At 34.9% G+C, this 22,797-nt stretch overlaps 1 protein-coding gene across 1 annotated transcript; it reads right to left on the reverse strand.

Moving 5' to 3' along the window:
- Nucleotides 1-14,191: 14,191 nt before the first annotated feature.
- LOC129574977 (toll-like receptor 3) lies at nucleotides 14,192-16,283 on the reverse strand. Its single transcript, XM_055457711.1, has 2 exons — nucleotides 15,964-16,283; nucleotides 14,192-15,901 (listed from the first exon to the last, which is right to left on the reverse strand). The coding sequence occupies exons 1-2, from the start codon at nucleotides 15,978-15,980 to the stop codon at nucleotides 14,527-14,529; spliced, it is 1,392 nt and encodes a 463-aa protein (XP_055313686.1). The 5' UTR covers nucleotides 15,981-16,283; the 3' UTR covers nucleotides 14,192-14,526.
- Nucleotides 16,284-22,797: the final 6,514 nt, after the last annotated feature.

Here is a 22,797-nt window from a genome sequence, read left to right on the forward strand (position 1 = left end):
AACACTAAAGCATGCTCAAACCGTATGGAAGCACAAATTTGCCTATTTCTACTGAAAACACACTCTTCTCTACACCTCACTAACAAGAATTATTCTATATTGTCTTGATGTTTCATTGGGATTACTTGAATTTTAATTTCAGCGCCGCATTGTTGAGGAGCAAAACTAAAATCAAACATAGATTGGGAATGCTCTTTACAGATCGCTACAACATAGTGTTTACGCTATGTTCTAAAAGACGTGGAACATGGAACACGCATGGCTTTTACACGCATTAGTTTTGCATACAATTCGTTCTCGGCTTCATCTACACCAGTTCACTATGAATTTATGGACATGTTGGAATGTTTGCACAGCAATCAAGTATTCAAATACAGTATTGCATTTTGTAAATATTCTCACGCAACACTAACACTGTACAACAGTGTGTTGTCTAAATAGCACTGCGTTATATTACGTCATTTTTTGGTTTAGACTTTTTTTAATATGCAAATTTTACTTGCATTGTCGGTTGTTCACAGGAAAAGTTGATGAAAATATCCTAACTTGATCAAAAATCGTAACACTTAAGAATTTTGATAAGAAAGTTTTAATCACCGGGAATAGTTGCAATGAGTATACGTCGAACCAAAAATATAAAGATAACGGATATTTTCAAAAGTAGATGATACTTAGCTCGAAATTTATACATTTGCGAGTATATTTATAAATATCTATATAGACAGGATCCAATTTGCCACCTTCACTGAAATATTATTCATAATTTTTGCATTGATTAATCTAGAATGCTTAAATATATCTTTCCGATGGGTTAGTAACCATATTCATAATTTTTGGCATTTTGACAAGTTGGATGGAATGGCAGTGAAATGGCCATGTATAGACAGCCTCAGATTGAAATAATATCCTTCAAAAGATGAGGAAGAGAGGATAATTGAACCCAAAAATTAACCACCCAACATTCGTATGTCCGGTGTTTCACTTACTTGGCAACGGTGCCTTTGATTTAGATACAGCAACCGATTTGTTGTTGTGAACACCGGAAAGGACGAGCATCAAATACAAAAATCTCAGTGTAAATGTAAAGCAAAAAGACTTGTTATATTTTATTTCCTCACAGCATTGCAGTATTTGGTTTGTGCGTGAGGAAAAAACACATTATGCTTATTTTAATTTTTAGGTTCAGTGAATAATTTTTGTAGGTTTGAATTTTCTTCTGAAGCTGCCTTATAATATGTCAAATTATACATATATAACGCAATACAAGTATAAAGGTTTGTGCGACGAACTAATGACATTGGTTCGGTCTAATGTATACTTGTAAACTGAAAGGATAATGTGTTCAGTTCATGTTCAAAAAAATCTCTAGATTCATCCGAAAAATGTAGTATATGCTGAGTAACTAAGCTCACATTTTGTGGAATTTATGCATTTTCAGAAACTATCGTGATTCGTGGAGTCGAAATTTTCGTGTATAATAATAAATTAGCAATAGCAATGGATAAATATAAAAAGTGACGAAAGAAGAAGTGAAGTACTCCACTATGGGTATATCTTTAGATTGAAAAGCGATATAATTGAACAAGAGGTACGTCAAAAAGCAGGTTAAAATTTTATGCTGCATAGGTTTACTCTTATGTAAAGATGCGAGCTAGGGGCTTCATTCGAATTTTAGAACTGTAAATTTTTGCGGAGATTCCATATTTGCTGCTGAGTAGGCCTGAGCTGAGCTGAATTTGCTAACCCAGGCGGCTGAAGCGGTATTTTAGCGCACTTACGGTGCAAAATTGTTGTGGATCGCTGGAATCCACCCAAATATAATTGATAAACAGCGTGGATTCCACCGATCCACAACAATTTTGCACTGTAAGTGCACTAAAATACCGCTTCAGGCGCCTGAGTTAGCAAATTCAGCTCAGCTCAGGCCTACTCGGCGGAAAATATGCAATCTCTGATTTTTTGTGAATTTTTCTGAATATTCTATAGATATTTTCTCATTGAAATTTCGAAAATATTGTGAATATACGTGAATATACGTGAATAAACTTAGATAAAAAAAAATTAAGAGCGCGGCTGGTGAGAACGGTCGAACTGTCAAAATAAGAAACACTGAATATCTGTGAATATGAGTGGATATTTCGTTGATATTCTGTGGATAGGAGTGGATATCTTCTGAAACACACCGGAATTAATTTTTTCGATAAAAAAAATGATGATTTCCCCTAGGGTGCGAGCTTAGAATATGGCGGATATTTTGCGCCAAAACACTCCGAAAGCACTGAGCATTTGGCCTTCCGTACGTTTGGTGTATCATCCGTAGCATTAGATTTGTCTATGAATATTTTGAGCTGCTGGCCATTTCTGCGCTTATCTCTTCAACACAAGTGGTACCAACGAAGCAACCGACAAAATAATAGTAGTAATAATAATAATCGCTACACCAGAACCGAACAGAACAAAGAACACCAAATATACGACAACAAGAGCACGTATGAACAACACAACGACTTTTACACACTGCAAATTCTGATGCAATCGCGTTTTACAACTATTTGCATTTCCGTGTGCTTTCTTCACCATTTTACTGCTTTCATGTGCTGCATGGTTTTTGTGAGCTTGTTCGTTGTATTTGTCGATGAATGAATGTGTATCGTTTTCATTTTTCATTTTCATTTCTGGCAAAACACTGAATCAGCATCAACATCAGCATCAACACGAACGAATAAGAGCAGTCGCGACAGCAAAGAGGATTGTAAACATGCATGTTTCGTCTAATATATGTATGCATAATAAAGATTTATTTTATTTGCGAAATAAGCTTTTGTATTTATGATTTGGTCTTTGGAGACCGAGAGAAATAAATTATGTTTTCCTCTTTTCTGTTTCCACTCTCTGTTCTGGGCTTTACATCTGGGGTCTGTGTTGTATGTAGTCTATTCATTCGTTTGCTTTCTTTCACTATTTTTGCTGAATACTTGATTTCATTGTTATAGCACCACATAATTTGATTTGATTAATATTAAGTAGAAATGTATGCGCATTGAAAGATACCGAACTTTGATTGGCGATGATCTGATTTAAAATTGCTCCGTTCTATGAAATTTTTCAATATACAGAAATATATTTATAGTTTTGTCAGCGTCTAAATTTTTTATGACCTCCCGCATACATATCCATATCCATGGATACAATGGAAGCATACATAATACAATTGCACTTCGCTCACATACTATATGAATGTGATGTCGTCGCAGCAGTTCACCGTAAATATTTACACTTGGAAGTCATATTTATGAAGAGATTGTTATAAATCGCTATCTTGATAAACGATCGAATTAAATGCTCCCTGGCCCGCGCAATTTATCGTCTAATGGTTTTATAAGTTTTAATCATTTTTTCACACATATTTTCATCTTTCGAAAAATGTTTGGTGTTTAGTTTTAGTTTATGAAACTTGACGAAAAATTCAAATCTCAATGAAAGTTAAGAATGTAGTTGCTTATAAATAGGATGTCGGGATTTTTTCTTCAAACCCAAACTGTTCCTTTGAGATAAAGAATTCAATCGAAATCGAAAAATGTTGTAAATCACTTTGAGCAATATCACAGTGTTAAGTAATCTAAATCCAAAATAAACCTATGTTTGATGGTCAATAAATGGTGTACCCAGTAATTTAACGATTTTCTGTGATGAAATTCGACAAGTAGACTACCTAAGTAGAGCGAATGAATTATTCAAATTGTGCTAGAAGCTAGATCCAATTTGTACCGAGGTAACATCAAATATGTGTCATTTGATATGTAAGATTCTTTCCCCTATGTTTTCACCCAATTGATGCACTGTGCTAACTCTATTTGCGAAATAGGCCAATACGAGCTACATAGTTTTGATAATGGGCGCTAGACGCGTATTTCAGAAAAAAGAAAAAAAGAAATATGACCACGTCTTCAAGCTACCCTTGTTCACATTGAAAAGAAGGAAATTGGCAAAAGAAAATAGATGTGAACTTGTGACAGCAATAGACGATTTATAAACAAATCTCTTGATAACATTTCTCTTTAACACACACACACACACACACACATCAAACGTTTGTTAAAACCGCTGAGGATCTGAGGGCCACATTTTTTGTGAACGTATCATTAATCACAAGGAGAGAGAAATCCAATTCGGAACTTGTGACAATTGAAATACAATTTAAGATGGAAGCAAGAAAACTGTGATCGATGAACTCGGACTGAGTGGTATTTAAATCGAAGTCGAAAAAGAACGACCTATCTTTACATTTGCGAGAAAAAATATTTCCTGACAACAGAACCCTCCACTCACACCGTTTCCCTTAGCTGTTTAACCCATTTTGGACAAGTGTAGTGGAAACGCAACGCTTCACATTTTCGCATCTGTGACCATTCGAGTACGGAATTAGCCAGTGTTGCCAAAAGAGAAAAATGTCGCTAAATCTAATTGACCGTGTTTATGCGTGCAATCTAATTTCAATATTTGAGGTATCTATCAAAGGTCCACACGCTCGCAAGTAAAAAAAATCTAAAAATTGTAAAAATAAACGCTCAGAAAACAACATGATGACGAAAAAACTACACGAGCCAACAGAAAACAGTGTGAATAGTTCTAGCTAACGGCCCTGGTAATATGGCCAGCCATAAACGGGTTATTTTCCTAGTAGACCGATTCTACTACAATGCATCACCAAATGCGTTTGGAAAATCTAAATATTTAATCCAAGCATTGAGAATTGCCCTACGGACCTAACATGTCACATCGACTATTTCAGTCAAATGAAACTTAGTTGGTTATCATGAGATGAGTTGGATACATTTATTAGTATATTTTACTCTTCGTTTCGACTCTATAGCTGACAGCCTACGAGAAGTTTTGAAAGCAATTTTAAATTCGAATAATTACAAAATACGTGAAACTGGAATAATAAATCCCTCACGCTGTGTAAAAGTTTTGAGAATATAAGTGCTCTCATATTATCCACCACAATCCTGGAATTTGTTTCATGTTCAACAGAGCGGAAAGATTGGAGGCTGTTTGTTAAATCGGTGACCTGATTTCAAAGGTTGTAGCCTCTCCACAGCAATGCAACTCTGTATCAAGCTGAATGATTGATTTTGAAAAGAAAAAAAAAACAGTAATAAAAACTGCTTCCATTTTCTCCCGTTGCTTGAAGCCAATCCAAATTGGGTATAATAATCGAAAATGCAGTAGGAGTCATGAAATATTCCAGATTTGATAACTATTTACATAAATGGTATATCATTTAATCACTTTGTTCGAAACCAAATCACAAACCAATGATTTATTACGATGAAATAAATAAATTTAGTTGACATACTATTGTTGTGTGATTTAAATCAGATCTTTTATTTGATCTTATATCCGGGAACTGCCAATTTATTCAATTTTTTGATTTTGCATGTAAATTCAAAACCTCAAGTCCTCGAATATAATAGATTCACAAAAAAATGAACACAAAAGTTGTTCGTTACATTACAGAAGGCATTTCTGAATGTACGTGTCGGCTTAATGTTGTGTTACAACCTTAATCAAGCAAAGTTGGAATTGTAGTACATCGATTTGCTATATTTATTTTATGCACTTACAAATCAATACGTTTTCTATTGAAGATTGAACATTTTTATGTAAAATCTCTCCACTTGATTGTTGCATTTGTGAAATTTTACGGACGCCTAAAGAAAAATCTGCTCAGAATTTATTCAAGTGTACTAATTTCAAAGTATTTTCAATCTAAACACGTGATAACGCAATTCTGATGGCCGATGACGCTGGCAATCCGTGTAAACCACATTGTTTAAATTACACTTTGATAGGACTTGAAAATATGCCAAAACTGGTCACCCCATATTCTGCATTCAAAAAGACATCTCTTGCCTAATTTGACCACGAGACAAGTTTTCACATTCTACACCAACAAAGCTGATGCATCTTACAGAAATATATTTAAATATACATATATACATATAGACTACAAAAACAGTATTTATTCACCACTTTTGTTTGTTATGCACTATCCATTTGTTCGATAATTTTGTTGGTTGGTCACATTGAATGATTTAGTTCACCCAAGTCTTCCACCTCTTGCTCTTTCGTTCCAGATGCAGATCGAAATTTGATTAGAACTTTTGACTAATTACATGGATTCAAATTCTATGGGACCGCTTCGTTTCCGATATTTACCGAAAATATTTTTCGTTGGCAAAGCCACAAAACCATTTACCACCTTCCAAATGTTAATTATTATTTAAGTTTCGAATTTGAGTTTGGGCATGCTTGCTATGCTGGTTGTCTGGTTTCTACTGATTGTGCCCGCAAAGTTTTGTTTCGCATAGATTTTTTTGGATGATTTAAGGGTGGTACAGAACAAACAAAAACAGTCCTATGTGCACACAGTATACATATACATATTACGTCCACATGACTTAAATCACTTCAATACTTCTTTGTCTACTACTGCTACCGTTCCATATGAAAAAAATATAAAACCATAGTTTGTTATTATCTAAAGCATTTCCAGTTCATACATCTTCGATAAACTCTGACTTAGCTATGGATATGGTCACGGTCACCGTCAGTAACATCACACAATTTTGGAAATGAGTTTCGTGGTTACTCGATATTTTTGAAGAAAAATTAGTGAATCTAGTAATGCATTATTCCGGGCACCCTCAGTGATGGTTTTGAACCAAGTTTCCTAATAATATGGAATAATCCTAGCGATTTAGTGCACTTTTGATAGAAATGTTTGCCCTTGATATTGAATCCAAAAAGAACTCCATAACGACGAAAAATCGAAAATTTGGCAGTTTAATTGAGAAAAAATAATGCAAAGTCCCAGAATTTAGTGCAATTTTGAGACAAAATGGCCAAATTTTAGATGAATCGAATAATGTTACAACGATTTTTTGCCACTTCTCATTTTTTTTCCGTGGATTCATCTTACGTGACTGTGACCATATTTTTATAATAATTCTAACAGTTGTGCCATTAACCTGCATTTGCAGATGTGATTCTTTTAGTATACATGTAGCTCCGGATCTGGACACGTGCAAGCCGTGCATTTGCCCAAAGCAAGAGCGACAAATCAACGGAAAATTTCGAATTTCAACATGGAAAAATCACTTGCACAGGGCGGCTAGGTTTCAGATCCGGCACCGTACACGGTTTGTACAACAGGCATTTATGCATGCATTTCCGTATACGAAATTCAATATGTAAATTGTAAAATTCAAAAATCAAATTGATGGATGGACGAGCCTTTTCACAACGATGCACATTTCCCGCAAACGACGAGCGAACCAATAAATTTGAATTGAGGATAACGCTAAATACGAGCACACAAACGATTTCCTTGTCCAGTCCGACGGCGGATTTGCTGGCTTGATATCGAACGTGACGCAAAAGTGAGCAATTCAAATAAATCAATTTAGCAGCACACAAAAAACATCCTGTATACATTTTGTCCACCATTCATTTCCATTTTACAATCAATGGGAAACCTCAAATCGCTTTAAACTGCGACGAAAAATTTATGCTTTTTTATTTGATTTGAAACATACGAACTGCAAAAAAAAACCGTTGAATGTAAATTGGAATTGTGACATGGGGGATGCAACAATACAGCGAAAATAAATAGTGACAAATCAACGTTTTCCTGTTCTGTGTTTACATTCTGTTGTGAAATAAAAAAACACACACACACAACATAAATTATGGTTCAAGTGTCTGTGTAGCATCTTCGTGATGTGTAGACCATTTTAAATTTGATCGAATCATACGAATGGACTTCAAAAATGTTTGAACTACAATAATCGTTGATATATGCTTCAATTGGAGTTGAATTTATCGATGCCATCTATGATTTTCATGGTATCTCTGACATTTTTCATTGAAACGTACTTATAGATTAATCCCAAATGACCCTATGAGCTCATAAGCTCATAATCTTAGCATTGCAAGCTTTTCACCAACCGTTAAATTTCGTACATGTATTCTGAATTGCCATAATCAATCGCATTATTTCAACGATAAATGTCTCGGAAGATCGGCTTTAGCTTAAACAAGCAGTGATTCGTGCTGAATCGATGGTATACGCACATCGCACACATATGCATATCACTTCATGTGGATCTTATAACAGTGTTAAAGCAAGTGTTGACTTTTGTCAATTTTTGTTTGTCGCATGAAACAATGTATTTGTTATAATAGCACTAGAACAACAAAGAAAACTTAATGTTTCGTGAAGATAACATTATTTTGCCTGGAATTATATCTTTGATCACATAAATAATAATGCTAATGACAATCGTGCTCGTTTCCACTCATCATTCCATTCAATGTGCAGAAATGCATCTTATCGATGAATCGATCCGGAAATAAAGTGGACTATTTGATTCTATCGTAATGTGGGACGTATGTACATTTTGAACGTGACTTTATGGTACTCCTACCAGACAGTTATGGTTAGTTGAATGATTTAACGTGTACAGTACGCTGTCCGCAGTTTTTTGAAAACCAAATCAACATAGCTTGTTTTATTCCTGTAAATTAAACAGGCTTTGTTATGCGCTAAATTCATCACGCTGAATAAATTCATGCGATAGATTTATGCGATAAATGTGATGCGTTCGCTTTGCGGTGAATGAGGTCTGTTGCTCTTCGCTACCGCTTAGCGATGCGTTCCCTGCAAAGCATGAACGTTCATGCGTGAACAACTGAAGAGCAACAGACTTCGTTCACCGCAAAGCGAGCGCATCACATTTATCGCTTAAATCAAGAGCATGAATTCATTCAGCGTGATGGATTTAGCGCATAACAAAGCCTGAAATTAAATTTCTTTGCCGATTTGAAATCGGCGCGTTTTTAAATGAATATATGATTCTATGCCGAACACAAACAGCTGATTCATTCATACATTCATCACGTCCTATCTTTGCATTTCACTTCAATAGAATTCGGCAACGTATTCGAGAACAAACACACACGCAGCACATGTGTTTTTTGTCGTAGCATTGACGTGTATTGTAGACAAGCATCGCACGCATGCTTCCAGTTGACGGCGATGTGTGAATGTATTGAAAGAATTGAATTGTTTTCGAAGTAGCCATCTTGCCCGTTCTGTATGAAATCTTTGAAATGATTATCATCTTTTTATTAGATTATGGACGCGAGGAAAAAAAAATTATATCAAAATATGTACTCTACTGAGCACTAGGAATAAAACAAGCTATCTTGAAAAAACTGCGAACATCGTAGTGTACAGTGTATACTGTGCTTGCACTTAGAGAATATAAAAAATTGCAATTGTACATCAATAGATAAATGTAAAATAAAATAGAAAAAGTGGTGTGAATCGATTGATGTATCAAAATCATGAGCAAACAAATTTTAAATTGTTTTTCATTAAATTCCCTTTAGAAAATAGCTTAAGCCTAGAGCGTCCCCAATTCCGAAGCAAACTTCAATATAATTTGACAATTCATCCATTTTCATACTTTAAACTCGTATTTAAGGGCCTGAATGCATCTACCAAACCATTTTGCTGTTAAATACCAGCCACCAGTTTTTGGTCGTCGGTGATACTAAGTTTATACACCAAATACCTATGAGCGAAATCGGAGAGATCGATTGCAATTTTCAATCGGTTTGGTTTGGAATCGTCTGGGTTATTTTTGGCGATTACTCCGGTTTTTTTCGTAGATAAATATTAAATAGTTCTGCTGCTTGCCACATAATGATAAACTAGTGACAAATACGGCGCTAGTGCGTGCTTGTTGACATACACCCCATTCTCTGCATCGAATGTTGTATTGTAGAGCACGTCGAGAACTACAGCTATTCTGGAAACATCGAAACGCTATCGGCGGTGATAGATCCAGAAAAAAACGCAGAAAAAATAAAGTTTTGATTTTTTGTAAAGAACGAAATTGACTGGTATTTTAATAACGTAGCCAATAATTCAAATAAATTTGGTGGAGCCAAAGAATATCTAACCAAAAATTGTATGGAATTCATAAAAAGTTGTTAGTATAATCTCAGCTGGAAAACTAGCCAATTTTACTTTCTAAAATTTTGATAACGCTACAGCACAGAACCTATCATATAGTATGACATAACGATTGTGTATCATTGCAACCACTTTTTCTCTGATGTTAAATCAGTGATGTAGCACATATCACAAAAGTTTTAATTGGCAACTTTAGAAATATATCTGAAAACAAATAACGTATAATCTCATATATTATAATATAACAAAACATTTTTATATTTCAATGAAGTGCCCACCAAATCATTCCATGCAAAAATAGACTGAAACATAGAACACCGAAGCGGGTACGGACATAAATGAATTGAAGTTATGCGCAAGCGTCCAATGCACCGCAGTTACGAAAAAGCTGATATTAAGATATATTTGCATATAAATTGAACTCATGTTTTTAATGGATATGCATTCTCTGCTCCTTTATGAATGCCAAAACAACTGTAAGAGTGCCTTTCACTGAAATAAATCAACTTGGGTCAAATACTGTATACAGTCAAATAATGCGGTTTATGGCGTGTAACCTATTCTCGTACATCGATTCAGACCTTGTGGAATGTCTCACTCATGATATCGTTTATCCGCGCTCATCATTTCACCGTTCTCATGTATGGTTTGATTTCAATGCATTATGAGATTCCAAACGCTTGTGATGACGCCAATTTCAATCCCCAATGTGATAAACCCACAGCATGCGAATAATGTTCTTTTCAATATTGTGGTTGGAAATGAAAATTTACTATTAAGGCAATTTTTGTCTCTGTTTATTTATTTAAGTAAGTTACATTCAAAAAAATTGAAAAATCCAAAGTTTATTCACATGAATTCTCCTATTGAACGAATAGGAATGGAGATTCCTCTGTAAAATTGCATCACAACATTTTTTTGTAATTTTAAACTGTGCAAATTATTATGCGGCGAAAATGTCGGAAATATGAGGACAAATTAAATGATAGGAGGGATACAACATGGTGATATGAGCACACAGACAAAAAATACTTTAATGGAAAAGGAAAGGAAATGTAAAATCTCTAAAATTCATATCAGACCATGGAATGATATATCAGCCTCCTCAGAGGTGAAAAAACAGGAAAATTAAATACTCTTTTGCTAGATTGCACATCAAATGATTGTCGTCATCACACTCATATCCATGCGCAGAAATGAAATAAAAAAGAACGGGTATTTTTTTCATCATTCAATATATGTGAGGGACGATAAATGGATAGAGATGAAAAGTGGAAAAATACTGTGAATTATGCATGATTGGATGCAATCCATGCGATTGCAGGGCATATTGCAACAAGATAAAAGGCGCCGACGACCAACATATCCATTAAGTAGGAAGCGTTTGGGATGGTAAATAATTGTGCGTTAAGAGGTACTTTATATTAATGAGTTTTCCGATTAAAATATGTAAATTATTGATTGAATCTTTTTCATTTTACATTAGCATACGAGTATCCTGGAGGGTTACAGTATGAAGAGCACGAAAAATGAAATGGATTGAATACAGAATACGCACTCAAATAATTGACACTAATGAATATGTTTTTAATACTATCACTTGCCAATTGAGTCTTTTTACAAATGGTGGCTTGTAAACATTTGATCTTTTCGCCATTTGACAGGCTTCGTTGTAAGATGATGAAAAAATCAATAAATATTTCCTTGTATAACAAAGTATCAATGCCAAAAGTGGCCCACTTCTTTCTGTGCGTGAATTTTGTGTAGCGATCAATGTATTCCACATTTTCTGGTGACCTTTAGAATATAATCGAGTTAGGCAAATACATTTAGTCACGACACAAAAGAAAGTGGGATTAGATTTATGTCATATTGTGAAACGTCAATGGGAACAATTGTAGGGAAAATTCAAACATTCGTTGTAATTTGACGTTTCACAATATCTTCTACTTTTTATTACAATTTAACGAAATCGAAATATGAATCAGTGCAATTTTCAACGGATCCTAATTATTTATCCGAATCGATGGTTATTGATTTCATTTGAAAATTGTACAATTATTTCTTTATTTTTTCAATTCAATTGTTTTCAAATCAGAGAACTCGGATAAATTCGATTGGGAGACACATTTCACAATGGAAAAAAAACATTTAGAAACCATAGTCCATTGTCCTATCGATAAATAACTTTGTCAATTGAAGCTGTTAAAAGTATTCAATATTCCAAAGCCTAATCACAACATTTTAATGTGTGCACCGATTTATTGGATAAATTATTAAGAATGTAATTTCAACCATTAAAACTAATTAAAATTCCGATGCCTCGTGAAAAGTTGCATAATTGCAAATTAAATTAACCACAATGGCACGATATTCGTATCTATTGTGGGTTTCGCTTTGGCATTTATCCAATTTAATGATGCGCAATCACACGCACAAATGCACACATGTACATGGTGATGTCTCATTAACTGTCGCACTTTGCTGTATGCACTATGCAACCTATTACCACAGACCAAATCACTGAATCAATATACCACAAAATCGGTGATATGAATTCATTAGAATTTGTACGAAGAACAAATTCAAAAAAAAAAAATTATTGTGAGTTTCACATGGGTCAAATCGAATTTCAAAAAAAGAACTAATTTGTATTTATTTTTTTGCTTTTACTGGACTTATTTTTCTATTTTTAAATTGGCTCATTATTGACATAAACGCCCATTCCAAGTGTTCTTGTTTTGAGAATAAAAAAAAACAGCAGCTGTTTTAAATCAAAAACCGAGTTTTATCAAATAAATAAAGATACCTGTATATTGTCACTGTTTTACTGAAAATTGATAAATGGTCAAAATCTTCAAACAGCCATTTGCCAACCGATTTTGATGCTTCGGGCCAACAATGACTTGTGCTTTCCTGAAAAATCGGTTTAAATGTCCTGCAATGTCCGATTCATCCAAAATCACTTAGATCCAAATCCAAGAAGATAATAAGAAAGAAGTATTGATGACATATCTACTTCTTCAGAGAATTCTTAAATTTGCATTAAATTCAATTGTAGTGTAAAAGTAGAGGCATACTAATGAGCAAAGAAATACAAATAGTTTTTTTTCTTCAAGCAACCTTTGCTTTGATTGGCAGATTTCGTGTGTTGAAAGAAAAGCCAAACTACATATTTCAGTCGACAGCTTTGAAAATGAGGAAAAACTGTAAATAAAATGTGTGAGAGAACCGTTTGCATAGATTTGTATACAATAGGTGCGTTATGCAAACATCACAGAGGAAGGAATATATGTTTTTCTGATTGGAAAATTACCGTATGTATATGACAGCGCGTTTGCCTTTCGACATTTTAACGAAAATTGTTGACTGCAGGCGCACCTAGTTCTTGGTAATTCTACATGTTTATCCCATTTTTTCTGAATACCGTCACATCTTGTTGAAATGTTTGCTTTCATACAGCCACGTGAAATTTCTATTTTTGCTTCCTTCAACGAGTTCTACACATACTTTGGATACTTTTCCATTTATTTCGCATCAATTTTCATCTGCGCTTCATCGTTGATTGAATAGAAAAAAAAATAAAGCATACAACTCGTACACAACGTATATTGAAACAAAATGAAATTTTCCAGAGTTTTTTTTTCCTTTTCCTTTTCCTTTTCATCTTTCAGCTTATTAGAAACAACAGCCAAAAATAAAGTAAAGCATATTCAAGCCAAAACAACCTTTTTGAAAGGCAATCCTGTGGTGATGCCTTAGAGCAAAGCTAGTATAGCTTTTTTCTGTTCATCAGTGTGATGAGCCAAGATGTCTGTTCTTTGACAGCGCACTTCATTGCATTCATTCAAATATTGACGATCAATTTCAAAAACAAATTGTTACACGGTGAATTCTGCGAAAAATGGGATGCGTTAAAAAATAAAAATAAAAATCCAAAAATGAAATGCTGGGTGTACACTGTACAGCGTCAGCTAGACGACCGGAAACGATGCGCTAGCTTATTTTTCCCTATGATTTTTAAAACTCTTCAAACTAAATTATTTATTGAGTGATTTGAATTGTTTAATTCAGCGCAGAGGTGCTTTGTACTTACATAGAGGCTCCACTAAATCTTTCTTTGCAAATGATAATACAAGGATCAAAGTTGTAAAAATCTATTTAAACCGATGTTGACTATGGCCAGTTACAGATTTATTTTTGAACAAATTTGTGGCTATAATTCGTGAACGATAATTTTGTTCTGCCCTTGACATACTTATTATTATTTATGATGGGATGTGCATTGTGCACTCCATCGAAAAAGTCCCAAATCATTTCTGCATGTAGGCCGATGGTTTTGCCTAGTTGCGGGAGTTTTTTTTCGAAGGCTCAAGTAATGATACTGAATTCTTTAAATAACCATGGTCAATACATAAAACACTTCATTTTTGCATTAAAAAAAAAATCATGAAATCAACGATTTTATTCATTTAGTATTAAATAACAGTTTCACCGGATGACTCATCATTGGTTATGCTTGAAACGGGTATTTCTTCAATGTTGCACAATGTACCGTTCACTTTTTTCTGATTACCAGCCGAAAATCGTTTGTTTTCCTCGCTGTTGTTCACTTCATCGCTTTCGATTTCAACGGTCTTAAAAATGATACCTTCGAGTTCGATGAATGGAAAAGCATCTTCTAACCACGCACAGTTGAATGGATTATTGTTCATGTTGATTTGAATGAAATGCGGGAAGAGTGTGCGAATTTCCCTAAAATCATCAATCTTTGTAAATTTGTTGTCGTCCAGATCGAGGAACTTCAATCGATGAAAAACACTCAATTCCATCAAAATTGCCGGCGACGTGAGATTATTCGAGTCCAAATTTAAATATTCCAAATGTGTTTTAGACGGCACTAAGCTTCTTCGTTCCGTTTCGCTGTTGTTCGCATTGAATGTGAGTTTGTTGCTCTCCAGTGAAAGCACCATGAGCGACGGCATGTTTGCCAATTCGATTAAATTAAGAGATTCAATTTGGTTGTGATTCAAACCGATTATCGTTAAATTGGGGCATTTATCGAAAACCCCTTGAACTGATGCCAATTGATTACGGCTTAAGTCGATTCCATACAAAAGTGGCGTTCCCGTTAATAGATCTGGTGATAATGATTTCAATTGGTTGTCTTGCAAATAGATTCTGGACAGTTTTTCAAAGTAGAATGCTCCATCTTCGATAATCTGAATCTGATTGTCATTCAGAAATATTTCAATTAAATTGATTGCACCCGAAAATATGTGTTCACGTAGCACTGTCAAATTATTCTGTTGCAAATCCAATCGAGTGAGGTTTTGTAAATTGGCAAATGCATAATCGTCAATCTGTTGAACGCCATTGGCTGGCAGTTCAAGAGAATTAAGTTTCGATGCTTTGGCAAATGCTGTCTTCGATATTCTTTTGATATTGTTCAGTTCTAAGCGTAGTCGCGTGAGCATGGTGGCATTTGCGAAATCATCTTCTTCAATCACTTCAATGCCAGTGCATATCAGATGGACGTTATTTAAATTCGGAAAAATCGTGAATATCACCAATGGAAACTCGGGCAAGTTTGATGGTGTGGCAAATGTGATGGATGTTATCTGCTCAGTGTTGGACGAAGTCACTTGGAGAGTTTCATTTTCATCCAACGCAATCGGTTGTTCGATGTAACATTGACTGGCAGGAATATCGAAAACAACATCTTGATAGGGATTTGTGTGGTTTTCTTCAGCCTTGAAAATCGAAATGCGTTTATTCAGGTTTTCAACACATTTAACCTCAATACCATTGCTTAAGCCAACTAACGTCGTGACAAGAATAAACGCACACAATCTAAAAAACAATATGATCCATTTAATTCACGTCACCTGAATAATTATTATTTATCAACTTACTTTAATTGGGCGTGCATCGTATCTTATACACCAAGCAATTGTCAGAAGTTGGAACAACAAATCAACAAATAGCTAATTAGCGAAAAGTTCTATGTATACTGCAGTACTGCAGTAGACGAAGAAAAATCGCAAAACGAAAACGACTTTTTTTCGCTTTTCTCTCGACAACGAATTGGGTTCAAGTACGAATGTACTGATATTTGTCTACGAAAATTTATTTTTAAACGTCCGAACGCTTCAGTTTAACTGTTTTTACTTTCCAAATACACATACGTAATCAGTGTGAAAATATATTCGGCTATAGCGACTTGAACAGTGACGGCTCAATAGAACAAATTGAAACTGCGTTTTAAAGTGAGCAATATCAAGCGAAACGAAAACGAATACAAAAAAAAATGTGATAACAAATCCGACGATTGAGCTGTTTTGTTCTCAATCGGAAATATTATCATCGGTATGATGTCGAACGCATGTGCTCATGAACATGTACAATCAAAGCACAATTTTAATAGAATGTGAATTTTCATAATATAATTAACTACGTGCAAACCTATGAAATAGATTTCCGTCTTTCCATTATGTTTCAAATCCAATTATATAATTCAAAGGGAGGTTCAACCAATTTGCGAATCTTCAACTGCATTTTTGCAAGACCCGCGCGATTTTGTTCTTATTTGAAGCGATAGCGAGAGTGAGGGTGAACGGGAGAAAGGGAAAAGACTGTGATATTGTCTAGACATCACAATACCACTGATTTTCATCATTAATCATTCGTTTCTATTCATTTTAAATGAATCGGATTTCCATTTTTCAGCCCAACACTTGCTGAATTTTCTTATCTGAAACGCTCAAATTGGAAGCATGAGACATATTGTTGTTTTCTCCACTTCGCTTTTTCCATATTCCCCGAAACGAATGCTTTAGATACGAAACAATTGGCACAATGTCTTCTGTATATAAAAAAATAACCACATTCTAACCGAGATTCACTGAATGGAAAGAATACATGGCTGTTAGTGGGTACATGCATGCAAATCTAAAGTGGTGTCTGTAGTGCCATTCATTTTATCGCCGTAATCAGAATGTTCCGAAAAAAAAAGTTGAATATAGCTAAACGACGACACACTGCTTATGATTTCATTCTTAAACATTTTTTTTTCATGGTGCGTACACGCGTTTGATTCAAATCAAAAATGTAAATTGCAATTTATACATAAGACTAGTTTAACAAAATGCTTAATACAGTTTTTCTGCTACTGCTTTACAGCCTCACACAATATGTTTGTATGTATGAAAAAATACTCAACACTAAACGTATGGGTGGTTCGGAAGAAATTTCCCAAATTTCGCCCGGGTTTGTTAGTTGGACCGAAATTATGTCGATTTAACTTTACAATTGATACCTGTGGCACTGTTACTGATACGCAGAGGCTCCTGGAGAGCTTCCGAAGTACGAACAATTCTAAATTTCGAACGGCTAGGGATTTTACCATACTATCTTCGGCGATATTATAGATCTTGGCAGGATAAAGAATATTACCAAATACATATCCACCAAAAAACTAAATCTCAATCTTCAATGAAAAAACTACACTCGAATTTCGGTGATTCTTGGGTCACTCTAAAACTTGAAGCGGTGGATTTTTGGGGAATGACTTTGAAGCCATACGATGGCGTGCAATTACGAAGCGAGTGAAGCAGTTGCTTCGCGCTTTACTTTGATGAGGGCGGCACAATTGGGAGCAAAAAACTATTCGCGAAATCTAAGATGGCATTCTGCCGAAAGCGGCCAAATTGCGGCGAGATCGGGCGATGGCATTGGTCTACTCGGCACAACTGTAATTACATATTTAAGTCTTAATTTTATTTGGTCACTGCATGGACATTTGCGTTGATTAACATTATTGATTTTCCAATTATTTCTCGACGATTGATTGTGGTTGCTAAAATATTTCGGACGGCAAAGTGGCGTAAAAATATGGTAATTAATTAAGAAAAATTAATTTTAAGAATATAAATTGTGAATGTATTGAGTTTTACAGTGAAGAATTCCCAGTGACGAGTTGCGGCAATCTTTAACCATTTGATTTCTACGAGAAAAAAAACTTCAATCGCATGATCCCCGATACAGTTATATTAACTGTCATAAAATGCGCACACATATGTTCTGAATCTTGTGCTAGTGTTAATTGTTGCATTAGGCTGTGTCTTGTGTATGATATGCAATTTGGCATAATAATATTTGTCAAAGGTCTTAGCCATGGCAACTTTTTTTATTTTACACGAGCGTTGTGTGCACGCACACAAACAATGATTTTTTTTTTCAAAATTGTATTTCCCTCTTTCATTTATTTCATTAATATAGTAGAACCTCGATTATCCGTCAGGCACCGGACCAGCACATTGACGGATAATCGAAAAAGACGGATAATTGAGGTTTTTATAAAATAAGCCAAGCCAATCAAAATTTCCATTATACTATTAGTTTGTATTAGTCGATTTCAATTCTCGCATTTAGTTTTTGTATACATAAACCAAAGAAAAAAAAAGAAGAAACAATTCGCATCACGAAATTCGATGACCGAAGCGGTACACAATTCATTTTGATTACGAATCTTAGTCGGCGACATTATTCGTACGTATTTTCAAGTGAAATGAACTGACGAAATAACTGGAAAAAATGTCTCTTCAGCAAAGTGTGACGGTTAACAGAGGTGACGGATAATGGGAGGACGGATAATGGAGGTTCTACTGTAAGTGACAAAAAAAACATGATACGAACTTTATCAGAGTGCAACGACAAAAAAAAAACAAACAAACAAATAAAATCAACATTTCAACATCGTAAAAGGAACCGTGTGTGCATCTAAAGGCGATTCCATATAACGCAATAAATGCATATGTGTTTTACTATGGCGTGCGTCAGGTCTCCATATGTCGTCGATATATAAATAGGAATACGATTATTTGCTACTTGACAAAACCTATATATTGAATGACGAAAAAGTATGTCTTACATTGTATTATTGTGGAAATATTATGCACCCCATTGCATTTCGAAGTAAAAACAGTGATGTTTATATGCGATATAAATATTTATGGATTTAATGCCCAGTTGAATGCAATTGGCGGTTTCCTACACATCGGAACAGCCATTGGTGAGACGAAAAATAACGAATGTTTTTCAAAGCCTTTCTTCATGTTTTTTATTTTAATTGTGCGATTGTCCATTGCCATATGTTGATAGTATGGCGCTCTAACTATAAACTTTGACAATTATCAAAGTATATTGATTGAATATTATTGTGGTGATAGTCTACTTATTATCGGCATTCGATATATGCGTTAGTCTCGAGTTTGAAAACACATTACCTTTTGCTCTTCTGATCAAATTTATTCAAATAATTTGACATAAATGTCAGTTCTAGTTTCAAATCACCATCAATTTCTCAATGAATTTCCTCAATTAAATGAAGAAAAGAGGCACTTGATCGATATCACAAGCAAATTTTTGACTAAAAATTGACAATGAGTAACATGGCTGCTGCATGGAACAATGAAAGTTTAATGTTATCTTATTCTCTCAAATAAATATGCAAAAATTAGAACAAGAAGCAACGACATCTAGCAAAAGGTTACCAACATAATTTTTTGTTCTTTGAGTGAATGAAAGATCTTTTGCTTGATAGAAATGGACAAATCAAAGTATAGTTTTTCGTTCTGATCAAAACTTTACCGTCGGTTGCACTCATGCCATACTTTGATAGAGCAATTCCGACGCGCGTGACACATTTAGAAGCCATCACATCAAAATGATTGCAAAAAAGTTTTCAGCATAATTTTGTAACCGATTTTTTCTACTCAAATGGCTTGTTTTATTTCGACATAACATAACCAGCTATTACTCTGTTACCGTGTATATTTCGGCCATTTGATGCGGTAAAAAAAAAACGAAAAAAAAAACAAATATTAGCAAGAATTGAATTTTTATTGTATAAATTAACAACGACGTAGTACCAATTCAACAACGGCAACGGCACACACACACACACTCACCGTAATTTGTAATGCAGCTAAACTCATATGACAGAGTCCCTCCAAAATAATAAACGAAATGTGCCTCACAACGCAAAAATTTATCTGAGCAGAATGTGTGAGCTATGCGAAACATATCTAGATTTTGTTTTATTATATAGATGCGACATGTATATATAATATATGTTTGCTGCTCGTATTTGTAAAAACGGATGCCCTGACATGGCTTTCATGTTAACTTGGTCTTTTGTTTTCGCATCACATCGTCGTCGTTGTCTTCATCTCGAGCTAGACATCGCTCAAGTCAGTTTGAAAAAATAAAAATAAAGTACAATTTTTGTTTACTCGATTTGTTGTTATAGTTGAATTGCTTGTTTGGCCAAAGAATTATAGCCGACAATTCTCCCTCAGTTCATAACATCTTTTTATTTGTTTTTTTTTTGGCATCCACGTACGGGGCATCATCACATAAAGTATATACGTATCACTTCTTGATATTTTTCGTCAATTTTCTTTCTTCATTCTGGTGTGTCTGCTGATTCCATGGCACTTGTCATGCGCACGAACGAGAGCGACCAAACACAAGTGAAATATAAACAACGAAAATAATAAAAATAAAACCAAATAAAATTCGGTGCGACACGACAAAGTGTTCCAAGAAGAGCGAATGTGACACATACAGTAAATGTTCATACTAAATGTCGTACGTGCATGAAAAGGGAACAGCAAAAAAGGCAAAACAATAAACGTTGGAAAAACTAACTAAGGACTATCCAAAAGCACGCAAATATTATAAGGATCGGAGATGATAATAATGATGAGCAAGAATCCACGCCGACTTTTTTTTTTCGTAGCACAATAAACTTCTGAACTCATGAACAAAAACAACATTTCAATAAACAAATTTTCCGAAATCAACAAAAAGTCTCTTTTTTCTCTCTTACTTTTTTGTGTTCCGTGCGGATAGTCCTAGAGCAGGCATGACAAATGTAACGAACAAACTCAAAGGACATGAATCGAATCTTCCAATTGTAAATATTTTCAACACAACACAATTTAGGGTTTTTTTCTTGCATATGTGAAAATGGCTAATGCCAGCGGATGCCCGTGAATTTTACGAATATTACAAATGCCACGGACTGTTTGCCGTGGAGAGTTTTGATTGAATGAGCAGTCATTCCCCTATGTGCATTATTTTATGTTTGCAAGGGAAAAGTCAAGTGTTCCTTCGGAAAATAACAATATAGGAGAGAATCCCCGAAAAGGTGTGTGCCAACACACACAAAAAAAAGCCAAATATGAACCAACAAGATCCAAATGTTCGACGAGATAAGAGAGTGTAGAAATGCGGTGCCATCCGCACAAACAATCTCGATACAAGTATGAATGAAATCGAGTGAACAAACTTCGCATTGAAAGTAAATACAATCCAATCGAATTCCGAATTCCGAATTTTGGAATGCGACAGCGTTATTATATCATTCTCACCACAAAATGGTCTCACAATGTGGGCCTCACATTAGTTTTAGTTTTCTATATGCCAGTGATTTTCATTCTTTTTCATACGTAAACTGCACATCGAGCAAAAAAGTTTGTATCATTGCGAATGGACATACAAACGAACTTTCGTCCCACATTTTTAACATGATGTTTTCCCATCCGAAATGATTTTCCAAATCGATATTCAAAAAGAATTGAAATATCCGAATTTTCAAGTATCTCATTAAAGTTCATACAATTTTTTTTATATCCTTGACTAAGCTCGTGCACAGTGTTGGCCACCAAACACATTTGAACGCTTGCTCGCTCGTTTTAAGTGATTAACTCGAGATGCTCTATAACCTTTCTACGGACAGTTATATATGTGTACTGCTGAACGAACGAAAGAGCGAACCAAACCTTTTTTATGAAAATGTCCGTACGGACGAACAACATTTTTTCTACTTCTAGGATGAACAAACGTTGGAAGCCAAAACAACGCGTGCCCTAAAAGAAACTTTTTCTTTTCAAGAACGTTTCACGAACATCAGCCCCAAATGTCGGATGGCTGTTAATCTATTAATAAATGTGAGGAATTTATTCAGACAGCGGCAATAGGTTATTGAATACAAAGGACGTGGTGGCTACGATAATACCGTATTCGTGATGCTGCTTTTTTCCCTAACTATAACAGAAGCATGTTGGTGTCAACAATCGTGTTTAGCTCGCATAGAGCTGTGACTTTGTTTATGAAAACCGAATGGAAAACAGGCTTGTGTCAATGCGAAACAGTTACTGTCGCCACTGCCGCCAACGCTGCCGCACCCCTGCTAAATTTTATTATGAAGGGTAATTCAGAATCATGTGGCACAATCGCATAGGACAACAGTGCTAGACAGCCAGACTTGTGCAGGCACAGAGTTTTCCAAATGCATTGATTGCATTCACTCAAGTGGAGTTTCCGTTTCATGTTCATTCATTTTATGCGGCCATTTCTGTATGTGTTTTGTGACGAGGCGATTTTAAGCCCCTTTAAATTCTCACATACATTCGGCCATATATACACAAACAATCAATTGTAATTTGAAGATACATGCATTATTGTTGTTGTTTTTGTAACTATCCATAATACGTACTCTGAATTTATGTGAATTTTTGCTGTAAATTGCGAGAAAGCAAATCGATGAGCACTTAAATCTATGAGGAATTCATGAATTCCTACCTCGCATTAGTGCACTTTTTGCGAATACCATAGATATTCATGATCTGTTTTTGACATGAATTCAATTCACATTTTTGAATAAATTTTTTTTGACTAAC

This window comes from Sitodiplosis mosellana, unplaced genomic scaffold (genome assembly GCF_009176505.1).
Source record: "Sitodiplosis mosellana isolate CC-2019 unplaced genomic scaffold, AAFC_SMos_1.0 Smas_scaffold_6166, whole genome shotgun sequence".
Lineage (NCBI taxonomy): Eukaryota > Metazoa > Arthropoda > Insecta > Diptera > Cecidomyiidae > Sitodiplosis > Sitodiplosis mosellana.